Raw genomic sequence first — 22,085 nt, forward strand, 5'->3', positions numbered from 1 at the left:
GGTCAAACCCTGGACCCTAACAGCTGACGTCTTCCACTAGGCTATTAACGCTTCGTAGTGTATAATATAAGAAAAAGCCTTTACCTGCCTGATACCGGGGTATAAGATTTGCAGATAAAGTTGGAAAAAATTATCTTTCATTTTCAAAAACCTAATCGGTCGATTAGTCTACTCATCAAATTTTCATTCTGCTCTGATTATACCGGGCCTTACACATCAATGAAACAAAAATGTTCAAATAACTATTCTTTTTGAAAAGACAGACTTACTTCTTTCCATTAAATTAGCTATTTTTAACCCCCGATCAAAAAAGAGGGGTGTTATAAGTTTGACGTGTGTATCTGTGTATCTGATGTGGCATCGTAGCTCCTAAACTAATGAACCGATTTTAATTTAGTTTTTTTTTTGTTTGAAAGGTGGCTTGATCGAGAGTGTTCTTAGCTATAATCTAAGAATATCAGCTCTTTTCTAGTTACTATACCCTTCACTTGTCGGGGGTGTTATAAATTTTTAATTTACACTTTTGTCAAATGAATTATTGCGATTGGGACATAATATTATGGACATTGGAATTGTTAAATATTCACCTCCTATTAGAAAGAAGTATTTTTTCAAAAACGCAGCATGTTACCTATATTGAGTTATCTATACGGCCAGAATTGTCACACGTATAGATTTTGTCCGACACTGACAATAAAAGCCTTTTATCAATTGTGTAGTCGAGTCTATCAAATATTTTGCAATACTACCTACCAAAAACCCACTTTTTCCTATGACAAGTGTGAATAAAAATGCCTCAGGTGTTAATTCAAAACTATTTGAAACACATTGAAGTCAGAAAGTAACCAACATTTTTACTCATGGCGATTTGAATTCTTATTTATGTGACCCCCGTTGCTTTTTATTGGTGGTGAAATTTTAATGCTAACCGTAACGTAACTTTAAACGCTTGTCTTGCAACTGGGCCTTAGACTGCATCGTAGGTGAAATAGCAGTCGCAGGGCTAACTATAGTTTCTACACTACAGGTCAAGATAACACACACGCGGATGACGTGTGGGTGTACGGAGCGTCCCCCCGCCGAATACCCCGATTGCCATCTCGATCTGTCGCGTAATATAGTTATTATTTCTTTTTAATTATCCCTGCGGAAAGGATATCTCTACTTAGAGATTGGTCAACGTAGATGCCTATTCAAAAATACTTGTAAAAGTTCATTTGAATAAAAATTATTTTTCTGGCATTTGACTATTCAAAAAGTTCATTTGAATAAAATTCTTTTTCTTTACCTATCCACTTCTATTTAGATAACAATAATATTGCTGTAAGTTAAAATTACGGTCTGCAACCGTTGTTATTTTTATCCTAGATTTATTTAACGACAAACTCGCGTGGAAGCAACCAGCTGAGCTTTCCTACAAGATTGTTACTTTGACCTTTGACAATACTGAACTTTTATGATTTCAAAAGTGCAGTTGAAATTGAAATTGAAATATGCTTTATTGTTCACCATCACAAAAAGAAACACAAAAATAAATATTACCAACAAAAATAGTATGTGGTACAATAATTTACAGTTGAGCTTCTTGCCGGTTTTTCAGAGTAAAATCTGCTTCGGACCCGATGAGAGGGTCACAGACGTAGCATAAGAGTCACTGGTTGTCCTACACAACAAAAACAAAATTTTCTAGACTTTACTTGAACTAAAAATGTAGGTAGAACTTGTTCTACTTATGACTGGTTGACATCTACGTCGAATGACTATGATCTATCTCTTTGTACTATAAGACTCTGCTCAACAAAATAACCAACCACATTTTAACTATTCCGGCTACAGACACTACACTCCATACATAATTGAGATGAGCACGGATGCTTGGCTCCTATGTTACTTATGTATGCCATTTTGAGAGTAGCTGAATGAGTAAGCGTAATATGCACACGTACTATGTGCTGTTTTAAAATAGTATATTATGTTAATTAGTGGATTAGCGGTCCTAATCACTCAGAAAAAATATCTATGCTATAACAAATTATAATGGAAAAGTAGAATTCAGTCTATAAATTAAAAACCGGCCAAGTGCGAGTCAGATTCGCGCACCGAGGATTCCGTACTCGGGTATATTTTCCGACATTTTGCACGATAAATCAAAAACTATTTTGCATAAAAAAAAAAATCAGAATGTACGGGTAAAGGCTTCCATATTGTTTTAGAATGAACAGGTAAAGTCCTTTCATATAATACTGCACCTGGTATTTTTTTTGTGATGTAACCACAAATTCACTGTTTTCCGATTTTTCCTTTATTTGTGTTACAAGACCTACCTACCTCCCAAATTTCATGATTTTAGTTCAACGGGAAGTACCCTATAGGTTTTCTTGACGGAAAAACAGACAGCAAAGTGATCCTAAGAGGGTTCCGTTTTTCCTTTTGAGGTACGGAACCCTAAAAAGTGTTTTTTCTTTTATGATGGTACGGAACCCTTCGTGTGTGAGCCCGACTCGCATTTGTCAGGTTTTTATAACCACAATACTAAAACTTGGTAGAACTGAGGGAAAGATTTCAAAGTTTACACATGGGGGCGCAACTCCAATATAATTTGCTCCGAGCCATTTATCGAAAGTTGCGAAGTTTCACCGATGAACGATATTGGAAACAAGAATGCCCTAACACAAATACATTACAACAACAACCTCAAAGTTAGCTAGACATATTATATTTTCTAACTTTCATTTAAGTTTAAGATGGTTAAATGTAACAGAGAAAACCTACTACTAGATGATATTGGATATCAAGTCAATTGGATGGTTGTAATTTAGGTTTTTTTTAAATTCTGTAGAAACTCTTCGATTTTTCAAGATGAAAAATTTATGTCTGTCTTCGAGATGATATTTCTGTAACAAATAATAATAAAGTTGTAGTAATAAATAATTACATTAGGTTCGGAAATATTTATTTCGATCTTTAGATTAGGTGATAATAGTTAATAATAAATTAGATAAGGTTCATAAGGTATTTATTTGGAATGTTATGTTAGATATAAGTTTGTTCTTCATTCACGTCACAACGGAGCAAACGGTTCAAAGTATTTTTGCGTCGTCAAATTAAGGGACTTGGAGAGTTCATTGATTGAAACTAGTTTGTTAGGTAGCTATACTGAGATAAAAATATTTATGCATAGCGAAGCACCGGCATGTTTCAAAGGCTTCCAACATTTAGGTATTTGTCTCTTTTCCGGCAATACGCTTTGACAGGTACACTGTATGTTGCAATATTTGCACTACATGCTACGTCAATACATCCACATGTTCGTCGTGTCACCTTTGCAATTTTACGAATGAGCTACGTTGCCAGTTAAAGCGAACAGATGGAACAAACAAACAGATCATCATGGTTATCAACCGATGGGCGTTCACTGCTGGACATAGGGAGGCGCTGGATTCAGGCGGCGCGAAGACCAAACATCACACTATCACACTTCACACTATCACACTAATATTATAAAGGCGAAAGTTTGTAGGTATGTGTGTGTATGTGTGTGTATGTTTGTTACTCCTTTACGCAAAGACTACTAGACGGATTTGGCTGAAATTTGGAATGGAGATAGATAATATTGGATTAGCACATAGGTTACTTTTTATCCCGGAAAATCAGAGTTCCCACGGGATTTCGAAAAACCTAGATCCACGTGGGCGAAGTCGTGGGCATCGGCTAGTTAGGCATAAATGTATGTCTGTCTATTTACCTGTCTAGCTGTCTGTCCGTCTGTTAGATTTCCTGCGTTAAACTGATTATGACGTAATTTGGTAAAGGGCTAGTTTGCATTCAGGGGACGGAATCCACGCAGATAAAATCGGAGGCATCAGCTAGTCTAATATAATATAGCAGTATAATTATTATATTAGTATGCATTCTGAATAAAATATAATTCAATTCAAACAGTACATCTGTTTTGGTGACATAGGACTAGATGAACTAGTAAACACTGCTTATAACAAGTGTAAATTAAAAATTTATAACACCCCCGACAAGTGAAGGTTACAGTAACTAGAAAAGAGCTGATAACTTTCAAACGGCTGAACCGATTTTCTTGGATTTTAGCTCAGAATACTCTCGATCAAGCCACCTTTCAAACCAAAAAAACTAAATTAAAATTGGTTCATTAGTTTAGGCGCTACGATGCCACAGACAGATACCCAGATACACAGATACACACGTCAAACTTATAACACCCCTCTTTTTGGGTCGGGGTTAAAAATAATCTGAAAGAAGAACTAGTACGATAAAGTTAAAAAAAATTACGTATACAAAGAACTGCGAAAACAATAATTATTATAAAAAGTTACTGAAACATTTTTCAGGCTCCCACAACAATACTATAAAACCGTGTTTTACTGTGAATCATTAAAAATTTTAATTGCAATGACCGTACTCAGAGAAACTTCGGCATTATTCGGTGAAGACTTGGATCATTATAAATTCCAGTTGTTTTGTCAATTTGTCAGTTACAAATGGCACTAATTCATTTTGCAATTACAATTAAATTAATTCGAGCGAATCTCGTACTGTAATACTGGAACTGTATTCCCAAAATATTAATTTATTTATAATTTATATACTTACTCATAAATATTCAGTCGTTAATATAATAATTTTACCCGTATTTATCGTAGCGTATGATATTAAAATATACATATTGTAAGATAGTATTTTATAAATACTGTTACATTCATCGCCGGCAAAGCATTCCTCGGTTGCTGCAGATATGAATTTTTATCTTCCTGTGGGAATGAAACATTTCCAGTGATTCAAAAAATGTAGTTTAGATATTATATACCTATACGACTTTCCAACTCTCATTTCAGCCCAAAATCCTTCCTAAGTTGATGGAACGCCGCTATAAGCTAACTATTAAATTTCCTGAACACAAAATAAAAATTCCTGAAAAGCCTTTTAGTTCCTGAAATAATTTGTCAGCGAGGCATCATCCCTATTTAGTCGTTTCAACCAAGCGTTCACGGCTGGTCTTTTATAATACGCCACTATTGTACGTTGATGACGCTATGTCAGAAACCTTCACGCAAGTGCCGACAAAAACTGTAGGAAATTTCATCACAATCGGATTAACGACGCGAGAATCTATAGCTAACGAATAGACAGACAGAAAGTGATAGACAGACATAAATTTTTATTTTCGTATCTCCATAGAAAAAAGGAACCCAGAAAACCCCTTGTATCCTACAAGGGTTTTTCTGTTGTTCACATCACATGTCACATCGTTGTCGGGCTCTGTCTGTTAAGGGAATCAAACCTCTAGGGTACTTCCCGTTGGTCTAGAATCATAATATTTGGCAAGTAGCAATATCTTGTAGCACAAGTATAGGGAATAAATATAATCAGAGTAATCAGATTAGGTACTTACCGTGAATTTGTGGTTGCAACACAAAAAAATTACAAAATGTTATTTTTTATACGGAACCCTTCGTGTGTGAGTCGTGACTCGCACTTTATCAGTTTTTTTATTATGTAGGCAGAAGATCACAATATTATATTATTGGACTTATAATACAGTATAAGCAGTAATTTTCTCATGGTTCTTTTTCTCAGAACCAATGAGTCGAGCGGAATGTTAATAATAAGAACAATTAGACACAATTTATTGTGAACTGTTTCACTATGTTTAAGCACTTCAATAAATCCAATAACAATCGAAGATATTTGTTTTCCTAAAATGCCTACCTAGTTAAATCCAGAAACTTATAATACAATATCTGAAAACAACTCTAGATAAAGTGATTTGAACTAGTTAAAACAGTTTTACATTAGGGGAACGTTGCAGCTAAAACTTTTTCGTCTACAGTTTTGAAATAACCCGAAATACTGAAGCAAATTTAAAAGATTCGAAATTATGATCGAAGCGATTTAATAAATTAGTTTTGGCAAACAACCTTCAAACAATTAAATTGTCCTTATAATGACAATGCACGCGATTATTTTTTAAAAGTTGGAAAATAATCGAGGATTTATTCATTGTAAAAGCGACATAGCGAATAATTTTGTGCGATTATTATTTCCATTATGATTTTAATAAAAGTTTTGACTGAAATCGTCTAGATATAATAATCTGAATGGTAAAAGCCAGATTGTAATTAAGATTCAAAGTACAGAAAAGATATTAATACAGAAGGTGTTAATAAAACCGGTTGAATATTCCCTGAAGATCTAATCGACGCAGGTATAAATTTTATAATAGGTACTAATTCTTGTAATCAATTTTGATTTGATGAAACGCTTTAAATATAGTTCAGTAATAGATCATTCACCAAATAATCTACTGTTTAAAGTAACATGAAATATAATAAACTATGATATACTATACAAAACTACTGATGATCATGTCGAAAGATAATAGAAACATACAGAAGAAATGGAAAGGGGGCTAGTAGTGACAACGCATATCAATCGAGTGCATAACGTTGACTTATAACTAAACGGGCTACCGATCTAGAGAGCACATAGCGGTCAATTCCAATTATCATCACTAATATCTGAAAATAACAGCTGTAATACTTAAGAGAGCAATCTCGTTATCGAAGTCGAGTTTTATGCTGAAGAATTTGGAAACCCAAGGCATTATTATCTCGAAAAACTCCTACCATTAAATGTATAATGAAAAGGGATCTCAGACTGACAGACAGACAAACAATTAGAAGTGGATACAGAGAAAGGTAGAAAAAAATAAACGCTATACACACAAGTACGCAGCACATCATAAGAATCATAACAATTAAAAACACTTTGATAGCTATACAACGTAAGACAGTTAAAATATAAAAATCCAATTATATTTCTGAAGAAATGCGATGAATCTGTTACAAAGGACGGCAGAAGACGCTAACAAGAAAAGAAATCCTACAATCTGAGTATACTTCGCAAACGGCAAACATTTGTGTCGTAGTTCTCACGATGCTAACAAAAAACCCTCATTTAGACAATATCTCGACATCAGTCATTTCGCGTCGTATTTCAATGAAACAGATAGTATTGAAGCCTTGAAGCCAAGTCCATTGTACTGTTTATTAAGGATGATGTAATTGAATAGAAATGTCAAATTTGCAAGTGAAATTTTGTATTTTGTACAAAGTTGTGCCGAGCGGTACGGAAAGTACAAGGAAGTACCAACACCTCAATTTTCTTGTAACATTATTCTATATAGCCATTCAATTTGTTGTAATTGAATTTAGTATATTTTGTTAGCGTCACGATACTGAAGCTTCGAGTTGGGTTGAGTTGTTTGCATAATTGGCGCAAAGTTCGGTGCTTTCGAGTTCCCTTGATGGACTGAATTTTCGCATATTCTTGGCTTGATTGGCGTTCATAATTTCTGAATTGTTATTTACATATTTTGATTGTACTTAATATTCAGTTCTGTTGCTTTAATTGTATCTATCATAAGTCCGACAGTTAGCTGATACCTTGGATAGATCCAAGCATTATATTATAGTATTGACTGTACACAAACTAAATTGACAACTTATTTCTAATTTAGTATGCTTTTTCAAAAATAATACCATTATTGCTGGATAGTAGCAGGCGCGGAAGTCCATGATACTGAGAAAACAATAATGAGGGGTATTGCTTGCTTGGTTGCTTGAATTTCCTGCGTGTTTAGTAATGGGATGGGCGGTGCATATCGCAATCTGCACGTTGTACCGTACAGATTTGTCTGTCTTGATGGATTATAGCAATTTAACCTTGTACTTGGTATACCTGGTGGTAGTACCACTACTTTTAGATCTCTCAAGTCAACCGTTGAGCCTCCATAGCTCAACGGTTGAGGAGAGGATTGAATTCAGAAAGGTTGGCGGTTCAAACCCCACTCGTTGTACTATTGTCGTACCTTAATTGGAGGGGAAAGGGGAGTATTAGTCATGATTACCATAGCTAATATTCTGTATTAAAAAAAAAAATTGCCTAGAGATCGTATTAGTACGCGACAGGTCGGGATGGCAATTGGGGTATGAGGCGAGGGGAGGCCCGCACATCAGAACGTCAACCGCGCTATTCCGTACCGGGTTAACGCGGGAGTTGTGCAGGTGTGCGAGGTGTTCCCATCTTGATTGCCATCTCGACCTGTCGTGTACTACATGTATAGTGAGAAATTTTCTGTCATTACATTTCTTGCACTGCTGCCATGTGGGAATTCGAAATACAAAATTTATAACGTCCAACTGATATTTAACAGCTGGGGACGACCTCGAATATATTTTCGATATCAAACCTGCGAATGTACCTTTTCATAAATTATAGTTTTGGTTTCTTCATAGTTATTTCATAAATTATAGTCAGGGACTTTACTTGTTTGAGAAGTACAATAGACGTTAGCTTGCAAGTATATCTGATATTTACAAATATTTCTCTGAATAATTATTTAGACGACCTGCTTGGTGTAAAGGATGAGCGCTACGTCTTATACATTGCGGACCCCGGGTACGATTCCTGACAGAGTTAATTTGTAAATTAATAATTTTCATGTGGTCTCGTGGGAGGCAATGAATGTAGCTAGTTACCACCATATTATCGTCAAAATTGTACTGTGATTTAGCATTCTGGTACAATTCCTCATAAATACCGTAGTAAGTACTGTAAGTAGAGTAGGTATACTTAGGTTTATTTAAACGCATGAAGTATTATAAAATTTTAAGGATAGTGAAAATATCACTTGAGGAAGTTATAACTGAATATACAGACAAACACGGCTCGTAACTCTATTTTATCCTAATTAGAGTAGGATGTAAATAAGTATATTGGTAAATTAGGCGTGATAATTAATGTTACTCTATTTTATCCTAATTAGAGTAACATCTAAAATATATTGGTAAATTAGGCGTGATAATGAATTGCAAAAGTAAAGTTCACTTTTTGAAAATCCCCTTTGCACAAAATGTCACTCCATAAAGCAAACGGATAATTTCAATCGTAACGGAATGATTCAGTATTCACATCGCTAACGCAAACCAACTCGATGCAAATGGTTCATACCGAAACTGAATGCACTCATATTGTGGTTTAACATAGCGTATTAAGCCGGTTTCACACTCAATGTTCTAAATACATAGCCGGTTTGAATACCTTTCTATTTTTTACACGACTGCCCAAAAAAGCAGTGTTATGTTTTCAAAGTTCATGCATGTTAGTTTATATTTTATTCTACAGTAACGACTTAAATTTTTGAACAGAATTAGATTTATAGGATATCGTTTGAATCACATCATCACGAGTAAATTCAATATGTCAGCTGTGTGGTACCATTTTTACCCCCGACCTAAAAAGAGGGGTGTTATAAGTTTGACGCGTGTATCTGTGTATCTGTCTGTGGCATTGTAGCTCCTAAACTAATGAACCGATTTTAATTTAGTTTTTTTTTGTTTGAAAGGTGGCTTGATCGAGAATGTTCTTAGCTATAATCCAAGAAATTCGGTTCTAAAATCGGAAAATCCATCGTGACGTAGTATTGAATTAAGATATTTTTGAATAGGTTTTTTTGAATTTCGGAATTTCGGTTATTTTAAATCAAATTTCTAATGCCTTTTATTTATCACGATATTTTTTCTTTCTTATAACTAATACGCCAACACTTAAAACACAGTAGTATCAGAATCTGTTGTAGTTTTTTACTTAGTTAGACAGACACTTACAGATTTAATAAAGGATCTCTAAGATATAAAATCGTTAAAGTATTTTATTATCTAACACTGAAAATTGGTCAAGCTTCTGCCTGCCTATAATAACCTAACAGGTTGAAATGGAAACAGCTGTGGTGTTTAGTATAGTATACATGCATGCAGCTTAGGTACCCGAGTCTGGACCAAGCAACAGACTAGGCCTAAATCAAACGTGTATAAGCGGCTTAAGGATCCCACAGACTAACTTACGCCCGCACAGATTTATCAGTAGTTACTAGTCCAAATATAATGGTCATAGGTTAAACTATACCGAACATGAAGTAACTTTGATGTAGATTCGTATGTACAATCATGTTAGAGTTGCTTGAAATCTAAATAATAATTTATAGTTAACTGATGATAATGATTAATGTATTTATGATGAGCTCCATGAGTTACCCTTAAGTGATATTTGATAGGGCTTTCTAGTAATTTATAGTCTGAATAATGTATGAGGTTTATTGTCTTATACATTAAAGTTGTTTCTTTGTGCTCGTATCACTTAACTGTAATAATTTTATAGTAACATAATTTTAACTTGAATGTTTTGAGTTAATTAAAATCCTGGTAATGGATCTTATTATTAATTAAGCTTTTGATGTGATTTTATTCTATTGTTTAACTGTAATAAAAAAACCGGCTAAGCGCGAGTTGGAGTTGCACACGAAGGGTTTCGTACCATCGTACAAAGTATATCTAACATTTTTATGTAGAACACTGCAAGTTAATGACGGACTATGCCGTTAATATGTGATTTAGTAAATTAAATTTTTCCTGCACACATTTTCTTTTTTGTACCTGCGACAAATTCACGGTTTTCAGATTTTCCCCTTTACTTGTGCTATAAGACCTACCTACCTGCCAAATTTCTTGATTCTAGGTCTACGATAAGTACCTACCTTTTATTATACGTTTTCTTGACAGACCCAACAGACAAATAGACAGACATCAAAGTGATTATATAAGGGTTCCTTTTTCCTTTTAAAGTACGGAACCCTAAAATAGGAAGCAATAAAATTGTATTGTGATTTGTAATACAAAAGTATATATTTTAAAATATATCGCAGCTTACATTAATGGACCTGCTTATAATCTCAAAGGACGCACGTGACATGGGGGATTTCCCCGTCAGCATTAAATATGTAAATTGTGAACGGTTATCCGCAATTGGCGTCGGGCATTAATCAATGTAATCTAATTGCAATGGAGATGGAATAAATTCGCTCGGATAATATTATCTGACCGAGTGCGCTTAATTGATGTCGGGATTAAAACGGATTTGCGTTTTTCGGCACCCTTTACACATTGTTTTTGGTTTTTACCACGTACCTACTGCCAATTGTCATCATCAGTCCATTTATGACAACTACTGGAATTGCCTAAACTACTAAGCCGATTTTGATGAATGAGGTGTCAATCGATTCGTTATTATGGTCCGGGTGATATAGGCTACGTTTTTTTTAAAAAAATCGACCTGACGGATGTTACATTAAAAAAAGTGATGGCCTCTAAAATATTTTTTTTGCTATTGTAATTATCGAGTGTGATATCAAATGAAAGAGGAAAAAATTCTGAGTTCATAAGTATAAATATAGTAGTACAATGTTAAAATGCACCGAGCAACAGAAAACCATTTTACTATTTATCTATCACTTTCTAATATTTATTGGCAGTTCGCGGGTAGTAGTCGGGTTTTAGTGCTGTTTAACTTTTTTTTAATTTCCATTCGTTTGTTACAGTTATGACACACGCGTACCGGGCGAGACGGGCCACTGGTCGGACGACATGTTCAGAGACCGGGCTCGGTGGGAGCCGACCTCGGTGCTGCGTGTACGCGACGTGCAGTCGCGCGACAGAGCGATATACAGATGTCGCGTCGACTTCCAAGTATCGCCTACGAGGAATTACCGGATCGCTCTCGATGTTATTGGTGAGTTGAGTTCTATTCACTTTGCTCGCCTCTATAGCTCGTTCACACAGGCTGCGTAAGCGTAGGCGTAGCGCGTACCATTGCGCTGTAATGTATGGAACTGTATGAAACATGGCACACCACTTGCATGATTTTTATAAGACAACCCAAGAACCTACGGGTCGTCGTACATTCTTCTGCCATGCTTTCTAGGTTTCTTCATCGATGGATTGAGATTGTAATTTTGTTTTATTCCTTGTATATCGTTTTAGTAATCTATTTATATTACGTAACGAAAACGTATAAAATTTACACCTTTTATAAGAGCTAAGATGAGCTAAACTATCAATTAGTGGTAAACTGCGTGTCAGAATATAATTTGCATAAAACAGAGTTCCGTATTAATGTTAAAAAGAAAACTATACTTGAATTACATTCCTACTTACGTAACTGTCTATAACATAAATCATACTTATGAAAATGCATAAAATTGCAACTATAAATCATCCATAATACTCACTTGACTTAGTTGCTTCCTTGCCAAAACTTCTAATTTAATGTTGAAGCAAATGTTTGTAACCATGCCAAAGTTTTGACTTAAACGTGAATAGCTTAACAGTTCTGTCTATATTGCTAACAAATGTGAAATTGTAAAGGGGCTGGCTCATTTTTTACGCAAAGGATCAGCCTGGCTGGCCAGCGCGGTAATGCAGCCAATATTCTTGGCACCATTCTTAAGGCTAGTTTTAAATATTTAACATTTTCAAATAAAAAAATACCTTAATTGATTTCCAGCATTAGGTTTATGTCTTTTTTTCTCTCTCTCGTCTGGCTTTACAAAGATTAGCCAATGTCAAGTTTGTAGTTATTTGTAACAAGTTAGTTAAACTATACAAGTATGGACCCCGTCCGTGCCGGCGCCCGCCGACATACGCACGACACCCCCTTATAGCGCTTTCCAGTCAGTTTAAACAAAAAAAAACACTCCAAAAAGGCAGAGCACGCCCGCCAGCTAACACCAACACAGATGAAGTCCAGGTTTATGTCTATCTACCTAGGTTATAGACACACAAATCATTACCTGAGGCCAAGCTAACTGGAACTCGAGTGCTAAACCCTACCTAATATAGCTCAAGGCCTATGATATATCTCCACATGCGTCGATTTGTTTTGGTGAATTTGATTTTCACAAAGTTGTCGGATGGTCGCTAGTTTAGTATAAAAATCTAGCCCAAAATGTAATAATATCTGAAACGTAAACTCGTAGAACGTGATTTGTAGACAATATTGAGGTTCCACAAAAAGAGAAAAAATCGTGTTACTCCCTTGTTTAGTTGCTTCTTTGCCAAGAATTTCAACTGACATTTAAAGCAAAATGTTTGTAACTGTGCCAAAGTTTGTAAAGCTGAGATTGCATTTTCTTGTTTTGTCTTTAAAGGTTTTATTTTACACTGTCAGAAGATATTCTCGGCGTAAGCATCAATAAAATCAATAAGTATGAATAAATACTCATACCTAAGTTAATCCATAGGTACTAATATTATAATTAATGCGAAAGTGTGTCTGTCTGTCTGTCTGCTACCTTTTCACGGTCCAACAGTTTAACCGATTCTGACGAAATTTGATACAGGGTCAGCTTATATCCCGGGGACGGACATACGCTACTTTTTATCCCGAAAAGTCAAAGAGTTCCCACGGGATTCCTAAAAACTCATCCGCTTAGCCGATTTGTATGAAATTTGGTACATAGGCAGATTACGTCCCTGTTATTGACATAGGCAACTTTTTATCCCGGAAAATCAAACAGTTCCCACGGGATCTTTAAAAACCTAAATCCATGCGGACGAAGTCACGGGTATCCTCTAGTTAGTATATAAATGCGAAAGTGTGCTTAATATTATCAGCCGTCTGCTAGCTTTTATCCGTTTAACCAATTTTAATGAAATAATTTCAGAGATAGAAGTACGTACCTACTATTCTGATATACGTATGATACTTAGGCTTTTTTTATCCCGAAAAATCAAAGAATCTTCATGAGATTATCAAAAGCTAAATCCATGCGGACGAAATCGTGGGCATTATCTATTTAAAGTTAAATGAATAAACCGATAAAGGTAAAATGATTAGTTCATTGATATGCGTCCTTAAGCATTTTACACTAGGTATAGTTAAAGTGCTTTGGAAAAAGGAGATAATACAACGACCTTTAAACTCTAAAAAAGGCTCTGTATCCCATCCCTGTAGCCGACCCCTTAATACCGGCCCTAAATAATCTTTATCCTTGAGAAATCAACACAAAAGTTTTACGATTAATGTTGAGAAAAGCTCCTTTTTTCTTTTGGGGGCGAGCTTTCTTGAAAAGAATAAAGATGTACATTCGACCTTTGTTAATTGTGTCTTGTATTGTCTTGAAAATAGCTCGCTGGGATGTTGATTAAGTTGTAAATTACAGCTTTTCTGTTCTTTGATAGTTTCTTGAGATTATTTGATCCTCGCTAAAATAAATCTTGAAATTAATATAAATAATTATATTATGGCAAAGTTTCAATAAATAACTAATAACAATGGTTCACTCAACAAAGTAGTACCTACAGATAATTGATTTGTGATTTCGATCACAGATTAGAGATAATAGATAAACGGTGTTGGCGTGGAAAATTTATTAGTAAGGTCGATTATATTTGAGTTATCACTATTAATAATTTAAAAGCGAAAGTGTTAGTTGGTTCGTTTGTCCTTCAATCAAGCTTCAAAGGAGCAGCGGATAAACGTGATTTTTCTGCATGGATATAGTTAAAGACCTGGAAAAGTGAGACAGGCTACTTTATATCCTGGAAAATCAAAAAGCTCCTACTTTTTAAAAACTTGTAATCAATGCGGACGATGTTGTTCTAGTTTCATAGTTTCAATAAACATAGAAAAATGCTTGTAATTAAATAATAACTAAGCTAATAGTTCTCCGTTTCGAAATGTCTCGGTAGTAGCATCGGTAATTTCATCAGTGAATTATTACCAATTAATTTTGATTAATTTAGCAAATGGTCGAGATCATTATCACCCGATTTATGGCAGTATGCTAATTTTGGTATAGCTCTAGGCACTATTGTTTCAAGCATTAAAATAAAAGTCAAAAATCATACGTGAAGCTGTTACCAATTTTATTGCTAAAGTCAATTTATCAAAAGGTTGCCTACTAATAAATCAAAATCAAAATCATTTATTCAAAGTAGGCACTATTGTACAAATTTTGATGGTCAGCATTGTTAGATTTGAAAGATGATAAAGTGGTGATAATTAATTACGTAAACTTAAAACTAAAGCTACGAGGGTTCCAAACGCGCCAAAGTCTGAGAAGAGCCCATAACAAACTCAGCCGGGTATTTCTCTCTTTCTTTTTATAATTATCACCACTTAGCAGAACTATCAAAGCTGTTTGGCAACTCATTCCCAAGCTTTCTTATCATTTAAATAATCCTTTCATTGTAATAGGATTTTTAATCAAATATAATATACCTAAATTATTTTTTATACAATTTTTAATAAAAAATTACAGCGTAATTATTGTAATCAATCTAAAATAAATAAAAAGTCCTGACTCATCAACAGCTAGCCCAAACACTTGGGACTGAAATTTTCTACAGAGATTCCTTTTATAATTAAATGTAGATAAAGAGTGAAGCCGTGTTTTTCGAAGTTCCTTGAATAAAATTAGCTTAAATTTAAATACTATTTTTATTATACGTGTATACTATAAATATAAATACTGGATTCAACAACGCATTTAAATAGAAACACTTGATACAAGTACAAGTGTAAATTAAAAATTTATAACACCCCCGACGATCCAAAGTATTTGAGTTTTCCAAAACATCATTTTCAAATAAATAATTATGTATTTAGGCAACGTCCATCTTGACAGCTTGACATTTGTCTATTGACATAATATTATGAACCTAACGGTTATCTAACCTTCTTTTCTACAAGAAAACTAGAAAAGAGCTGATAACTCTTAAACGGCTGAACCAATTTTTTTAGATTATAGCTAAGAACACTCTCGATCAAGCCACCTTTCAAACAAAAAAAACTAAATTAAAATCGGTTCATTCGTTTAGGTGCTACGATGCCACAGACAGATACACAGATACACAGATACACAGACACACAGATACACAGATACACAGACACAGATACACAGATACACAGATACACAGACACACAGATACACAGATACACACGTCAAACTTATAACACCCCTCTTTTTGGGTCGGGGGTTAAAAATATTTAACAAAACCATGGAATGCGCCAGCTACGCGTACCTATGCTATAAAATCTCTTCGTAATAAGTATCTCATCTCTTTGCAACAAGTAGATTCTATGAAGTTTCATAAACTAAGCCAAAAGAGAAAAAATTTACTGTGTTATATTTTATTTTCTTTACACTTTAACTGTTTCCATACAATATGTGACTACAAAATATTAAAATCAACTACATGATTATGATTATTAATTATATTATAAATAACCATATAAGCTTAATATGTGGTAGTTATTTCGAAATTACAGACAAACACTCCAATTTTATTTATTAGTATAGATGTAGATAGGTACTTATAAGAAAAAATATTCTAACATGCTATTAGTTATACGATTTTTAAAAGCAGTATCATTGAAGATGATAGCATTACATTTAACTATCAACAAAAAACTTACACTATTTGTTAGCTAGGTTTATTATTGTGTAAATTCTGCGCACGTACCTATAAGTTAGACAAAGGGCCATGTTTCGCTGTTTGCCCACAAACTGAGGGACAGGGTGCAAAATAGTTACCTGACCACTCACTCGCGCCCCGTCAACTATAGTGGGACAAGTTCCCAGGCGTTGTTACGTATTTTCAAGCGACGCGCCGCAACACTATTTAAAAAAATACCAAAAAAAACAACTAGGAATAACTATAATAATATTATGATCGCTATGCACCAAATTGTCTCCGAAATACAGCTCAAATCTATAAGCAGTATCTAAATGAATAAAAAAAAAACAGAAGGAAACAGTATCGCCCATGACAATCACGATAAAACAAAAGATAGCAATAAAGTTGACCCTCTTTTATCCTGGTATCGGCGCGAAAACTTGGAGGGTAGACGCCCGAAGATGATTTAAGTTCGATCGAGGGCCATAAAAATGTAGGTCAACTTGAAAATTAAAATTTTATTGCTCAAGGCGTCTGATACGGAGAATATGGGTATGTCGGCGTATCTTGGGGGACTTGATGCATGACGTCGTAAATTTGTAGTTTTACTATTTTTATGCGATCAAAGTTTCCTTCGGAGTATGTATTCACATATTTAATGAAACTGAAAATAAGATAAAACATGGATACAATTAAAAAACCGGCCAAGTCGACTCAGACTCGCGCACTGAGGGTTCCGTACTCGGGTATTTTTCCAACATTTTGCACGATAAATCAAAAACTATATACATACATAAAAATAAATAAAAATCTGTTTTAGAATGTACAAGTAAAGCCCTTTCATATGATACCCCACTTGGTAATCTTACTTTGAAAATTGAAACACATTTTTTTTTTAATGATGTTACTTCGCGGTTTTCAGATTTATTCCGGTACTTGTGCTACAAGACCTACCTACCCGCCAAATTTCATGATTCTAGGTCAACGGGAAGTACCCTATAGGTTTCTTGACAGACACGACGGACAGACAGACAACAAAGTGATTCTATGAGGGTTCCGTTTTTCCTTTTGAGGTACGGAATCCTAAAAAGACTGACAGACAACTTCAAAAGCATGTGAATAGAATCAAAACTCTAGTTATAATATGATTACCTCCAAGTCAAGAATGAATAGGCATCTTCTGGCAAACTTAGGCTGCATTATCACTTACTAGCAGGTCTAATTGCAGCCAAGCGCTAGTCTATAAATTAAAAAAAATATATACACATTGTGTACTGTCTAACTATATGATTTTATTTATTAACGTAATTTCGCTACCAAAATTATCATATTAGTCAGCATTTTCCAAGAAAATAAGCCTGGCTTATGTGCGTAGGAGCCTTTATTTTTGACATTACGACTAAGCAGCTTTGCAAAAAAATATGATGATACTGAACAAAGGCGGTATACGAGCGACATACTCGTAGATAAAATCCGAGGCTCACGTGAGGATCGAGATAACACACGTTAAAACTTCCACCGGCTTTATCCCTGCATCGACACGGAATTCCGAGGCGCCCATAATTCCTTTACAACCTCGGAAATTTTATGGGTATAAGGTTGCGTAATTTTGATTGGCGCTCTCTAATTTCGGGCGCGGATTATGCGGTTATGTTAGGTTGAGATGGGGTTTTGACTAGAATTTTCCCGGCATCTATGGCATTTTGCCGCATAAACAGTAGTTAGAAAATAAGTGAGTTTTTGGAACGCCCTTCCGGCATCAGTTTTCCCTTCCACTTTTAATATGGGTACCTTCAAGTCAAGAGTGAATACACAACTTTTAGGCAAGCGCGCTCCATAGGCTGCACTTGCTAGCAGGTCTGATTGTAGACAAGCGCTAGTCTGTAAATTAAAAAAAAAGTTTTACAAAGCTTGTGCTTGACTACAAGCTCAATAAAAAGCAATGATGAGGTCGAGGTTGGCGCACGTATGTCTAGAAGATGCTTATTCACTCTGGCTCGGAAGTTATTTAGATTATAGCGTGGCTTACTGGAAGGTAATTCCTCTGGGCGTTGCCTATCAGAAACGTTGAGCAAACACCTGAGCCAATAAATAGAGTGAGGCGTTGTTTTGGCGTGAAGTACCGTTTTGCCTTAGTCAGCATACCAAGTATTTCAAAAGCTGTTTTAAGCTTTGACTCGATGATTTTCGATGATATTGATACGCAAAAACTAATCGGGATGGATATATTACGTAAGTCATATAAACATCCGTTAGGCTACTATGCAAATATGTCTGGTTTTACACTAACACGCACGGACGTTTCACTAAGCATAAAAACCGGTAACTAACTCATAATCTTTTCTACTTCTATGCCGATTTTGGATTCGATTTATTCAGAATTTTATATACGCGGAATCACGGGCAAAATCTAGGTCGAAATATAAAATCACGACTTTAAAAATTGTGCATGCTCTCCCACATAATATCGATGGCGATAAATCATGTGAGAGGAGTGCCTTAAACGAAGATCGTACATCATCTGTGATACTGCTTTGACTTAGTTGCTCCCTTGCCAACTCTTCCAATTTAAAATTAAAGCAAATGTTTGCACCAGCGCCAAAGTTCTCAAGTTAAAGCGTGAATCGCATTTTCTTGTGTGCTCCTCAAACGTTCTTCAGCGCTGAATGTTGCTCGCTTGCGAGATATAAGTAAATACGTCTTTGTTTTGTCTGTATTTGGTTTCATACTTTGTCCAAACTCGGCATTATTTTGTTGAATATTTAGCAACTACTGTGTACACTACTACATATTTTATTGAAGACATGGTGACTGAAAATGGCAACGAGTGTTGAAGTGGCAATGGATAGCGTACATATTATTATCAGCTTCTACTGGAAACCGTTGCGTTGGAAGAACTCCCCTTTAAAAAGAAGAACAATATGATATCAAGCAAGTAGCTGGAAGTTGCTGAATGTACGCAGCACAAAACCGGCGTCTGGGCAAATCCATGCAAGAGACTATCCTTTAATGAATGTTGATCAGTTGAAGCGATGGCAACGACGATAGATAAGACTCCATGGGAAGTCAATGATAATAATTTAATGATGATATTTTACATCGAGGTTCCTTCTAAAATATTTTGAAATTCCTACAGGATCAAGTTTGCGGATGGTTGCTAATTTATAAGTAAAAGCTGTTTCCATCAAGTAATTTTTTTTACTTACCTCTATGATTCCTGTTCAGTATTTTATATAATTCATTAACTAAAATAATTGAAAAACATGTATAAGCCTACCAAAAGAATTTGCATAAACTATTGCAGTGTACCCATATGGAAATGCCTCCGAAAATAAAATAAACCCTTTCTGCGAACAGAAGGTCGTGAAACTATCTCGATAGCCCACAGCCGACGTTGAAACGTAAATCCAAATCTTTATCCTCATGAAATCAACAGGAAAGTTTTACGACTGGTGTCGAAATAAAGTTACTTTTCTATTTCCAACAAAAACATTAACGAAAGACATAAAGAACACAAATGATTGATGGGTTGATTGATGTTTTTGCACATGATAGCTCGCAACAAGCTAACTTTGATTTGCTGGGCTAACGTGCCAAGAAACGGATTTTTTTCTTCTACTCCTACTAGCATTATCCCACTAGGTGAAGTCCACTTTTCTACTCATGTTATTTGCACTTAAAATGTATGCCAGCGCTTCATAAGCAATCGTGAATTGTTATTCAAACGTCACACGTCAAACTTATAACACCCCTCTTTTTGGGTCGGGGGTTAAAAAGAAATTAAGAAATCTTTACATTTTGTACGTCACTCACGTCCATTGTTGTGGTACATTTAAGTTTTATTATATTCCTAGCTACATTATACTGAAGTGCGGCTCGAGATAGGTGTGCCCCTTTATAGCAGCACCTTCATTATCGGACACAAAGAAAAGGGGATCACGAGCGCACGTGTCACAAACATAATTATAGGAACGTGCTTCCCTAGAAAAACAACCGACAATGAGGTCGAGTTAAATAAACGATATCTGTGTGGTATGCAAATATAAAAAGGTTAGATGGAAAAAATGTGGTGAAAGAAAATATTGCGTAATGCAAAACTTTTAATATGAGTACCTTCAAGTCAAGAGTGAATAGGCAACTTCTAGGGAAGCGAGTCCATCTTAGGCTTCACTTGCTAGCAGGTCTGATTGCAGCTAAACGCTAGTCTGTAAATTAAAAAAAAAAGTTTGTGTGAAGGAGGATTTTTTTAAAGAAAAACCGGCCAAGTGCGAGCCAGACTCACGCGCCGAGGGTTCCGTATTCGGGTATTTTTCCGTCAGAAAAACAACCGACAATGAGGTCGAGTTACATAAACGATATCTGTGTGGTATGCAAATATAAAAAGGTTAGATGGAAAAAATGTGGTGAAAGAAAATATTGCGTAATGCAAAACTTTTAATATGAGTACCTTCAAGTCAAGAGTGAATAGGCAACTTCTAGGGAAGCGAGTCCATCTTAGGCTTCACTTGCTAGCAGGTCTGATTGCAGCTAAACGCTAGTCTGTAAATTAAAAAAAAAAGTTTGTGTGAAGGAGGATTTTTTTAAAGAAAAACCGGCCAAGTGCGAGCCAGACTCACGCGCCGAGGGTTCCGTATTCGGGTATTTTTCCGTCAGAAAAACAACCGACAATGAGGTCGAGTTACATAAACGATATCTATGTGGTATGCAAATATAAAAAGGTTAGATGGAAAAAATGTGGTGAAAGAAAATATTGCGTAATTGTGATAAGGAGGGATTTTTTAACAAAAATAGATAAGAGTCTGGTTATACCATGATTCGGGATCACGAATACACATACTATAAAAAAAAAACAAAAAAAAAAACAAAAACCAACTTCAATAACCACAAACACTAAAAAGTAAAAAATATTTTAACTAATATTTCTTAGAAATAATGCTAGATTGGACCGTTGTTTTTTGTTCGAATCAGTTTTTGATATTTTTTCTGATAACTGAGAAAACCGCTTTTTAATCCCCGACCCAAAAAGAGGGGTGTTATAAGTTTGAGGTGTGTATCTGTGTATCTGTCTGTGGCATCGTAGCTCCTAAACTAATGAACCAATTTTAATTTAGTTTTTTTTGTTTGAAAGTTGGCTTGATCAAGGGTGTTCTTATAATCCAAGAAAATTGGTTCAGCCGTTTGAAAGTTATCAGCTCTTTTCTAGTTACTGTAACCTTCACTTATCGGGGGTGTTATAAATTTTTCATTTACACTTGTTGGATATTCTTCTTCATTGAGCTATTCACTACTTGACACTACAGTAGCAATTATAATCTTATTAAAAGAAATCATATTTAGATAAGTATGAACGCTTTTGAAAGTAGAGCGTATAGACCAACGAAGCACTGTGCATAATATGCGAAACAATTTACGAGCAGTTTTTCACATCTGCCTATAAGTATGAGGAAAATAAAAAGCCACGCAGTTTACTGCAGATCCACTAAAGCGGGTTCATACTTCACTGTGAATAAGTAAGATTTGTTGTAAAGCGTTGAGGCATGCTTGCGACTTTTTATCCTGTCGCTGAATTATGTCACTACAATATCTACTTTAGAAGACATATTATGTAGATGCTAAAAGGTAAAAGCCTGAACAAGTCTAGAAAAGCTGGTAGGTAGGTAAAACCTTAAGGACAATCATCCTGGCTACGCTTACCGCCTATTCGCTATTTTGTCAGAAAAGATAATAATATGAATTTTAACTTGAAATTTATTTAATTAT

General features: G+C 35.1%; 1 protein-coding gene across 1 annotated transcript in view; it reads left to right on the forward strand.

The window, feature by feature from the left end:
* LOC123865924 (nephrin-like) overlaps window positions 1-22,085 on the forward strand; it is a 198,704-nt gene that overhangs the window by 114,320 nt on the left and 62,299 nt on the right. Inside the window, exon 4 of the mRNA XM_045907145.1 lies at window positions 11,465-11,655. Coding sequence (XP_045763101.1) covers window positions 11,465-11,655 — 191 coding nt within the window. The remainder of the gene's footprint in view (window positions 1-11,464; window positions 11,656-22,085) is intronic.

The sequence above is a fragment of the Maniola jurtina genome, chromosome 6 (assembly GCF_905333055.1).
Source record: "Maniola jurtina chromosome 6, ilManJurt1.1, whole genome shotgun sequence".
In the NCBI taxonomy this organism is placed as follows: Eukaryota; Metazoa; Arthropoda; class Insecta; order Lepidoptera; family Nymphalidae; genus Maniola; species Maniola jurtina.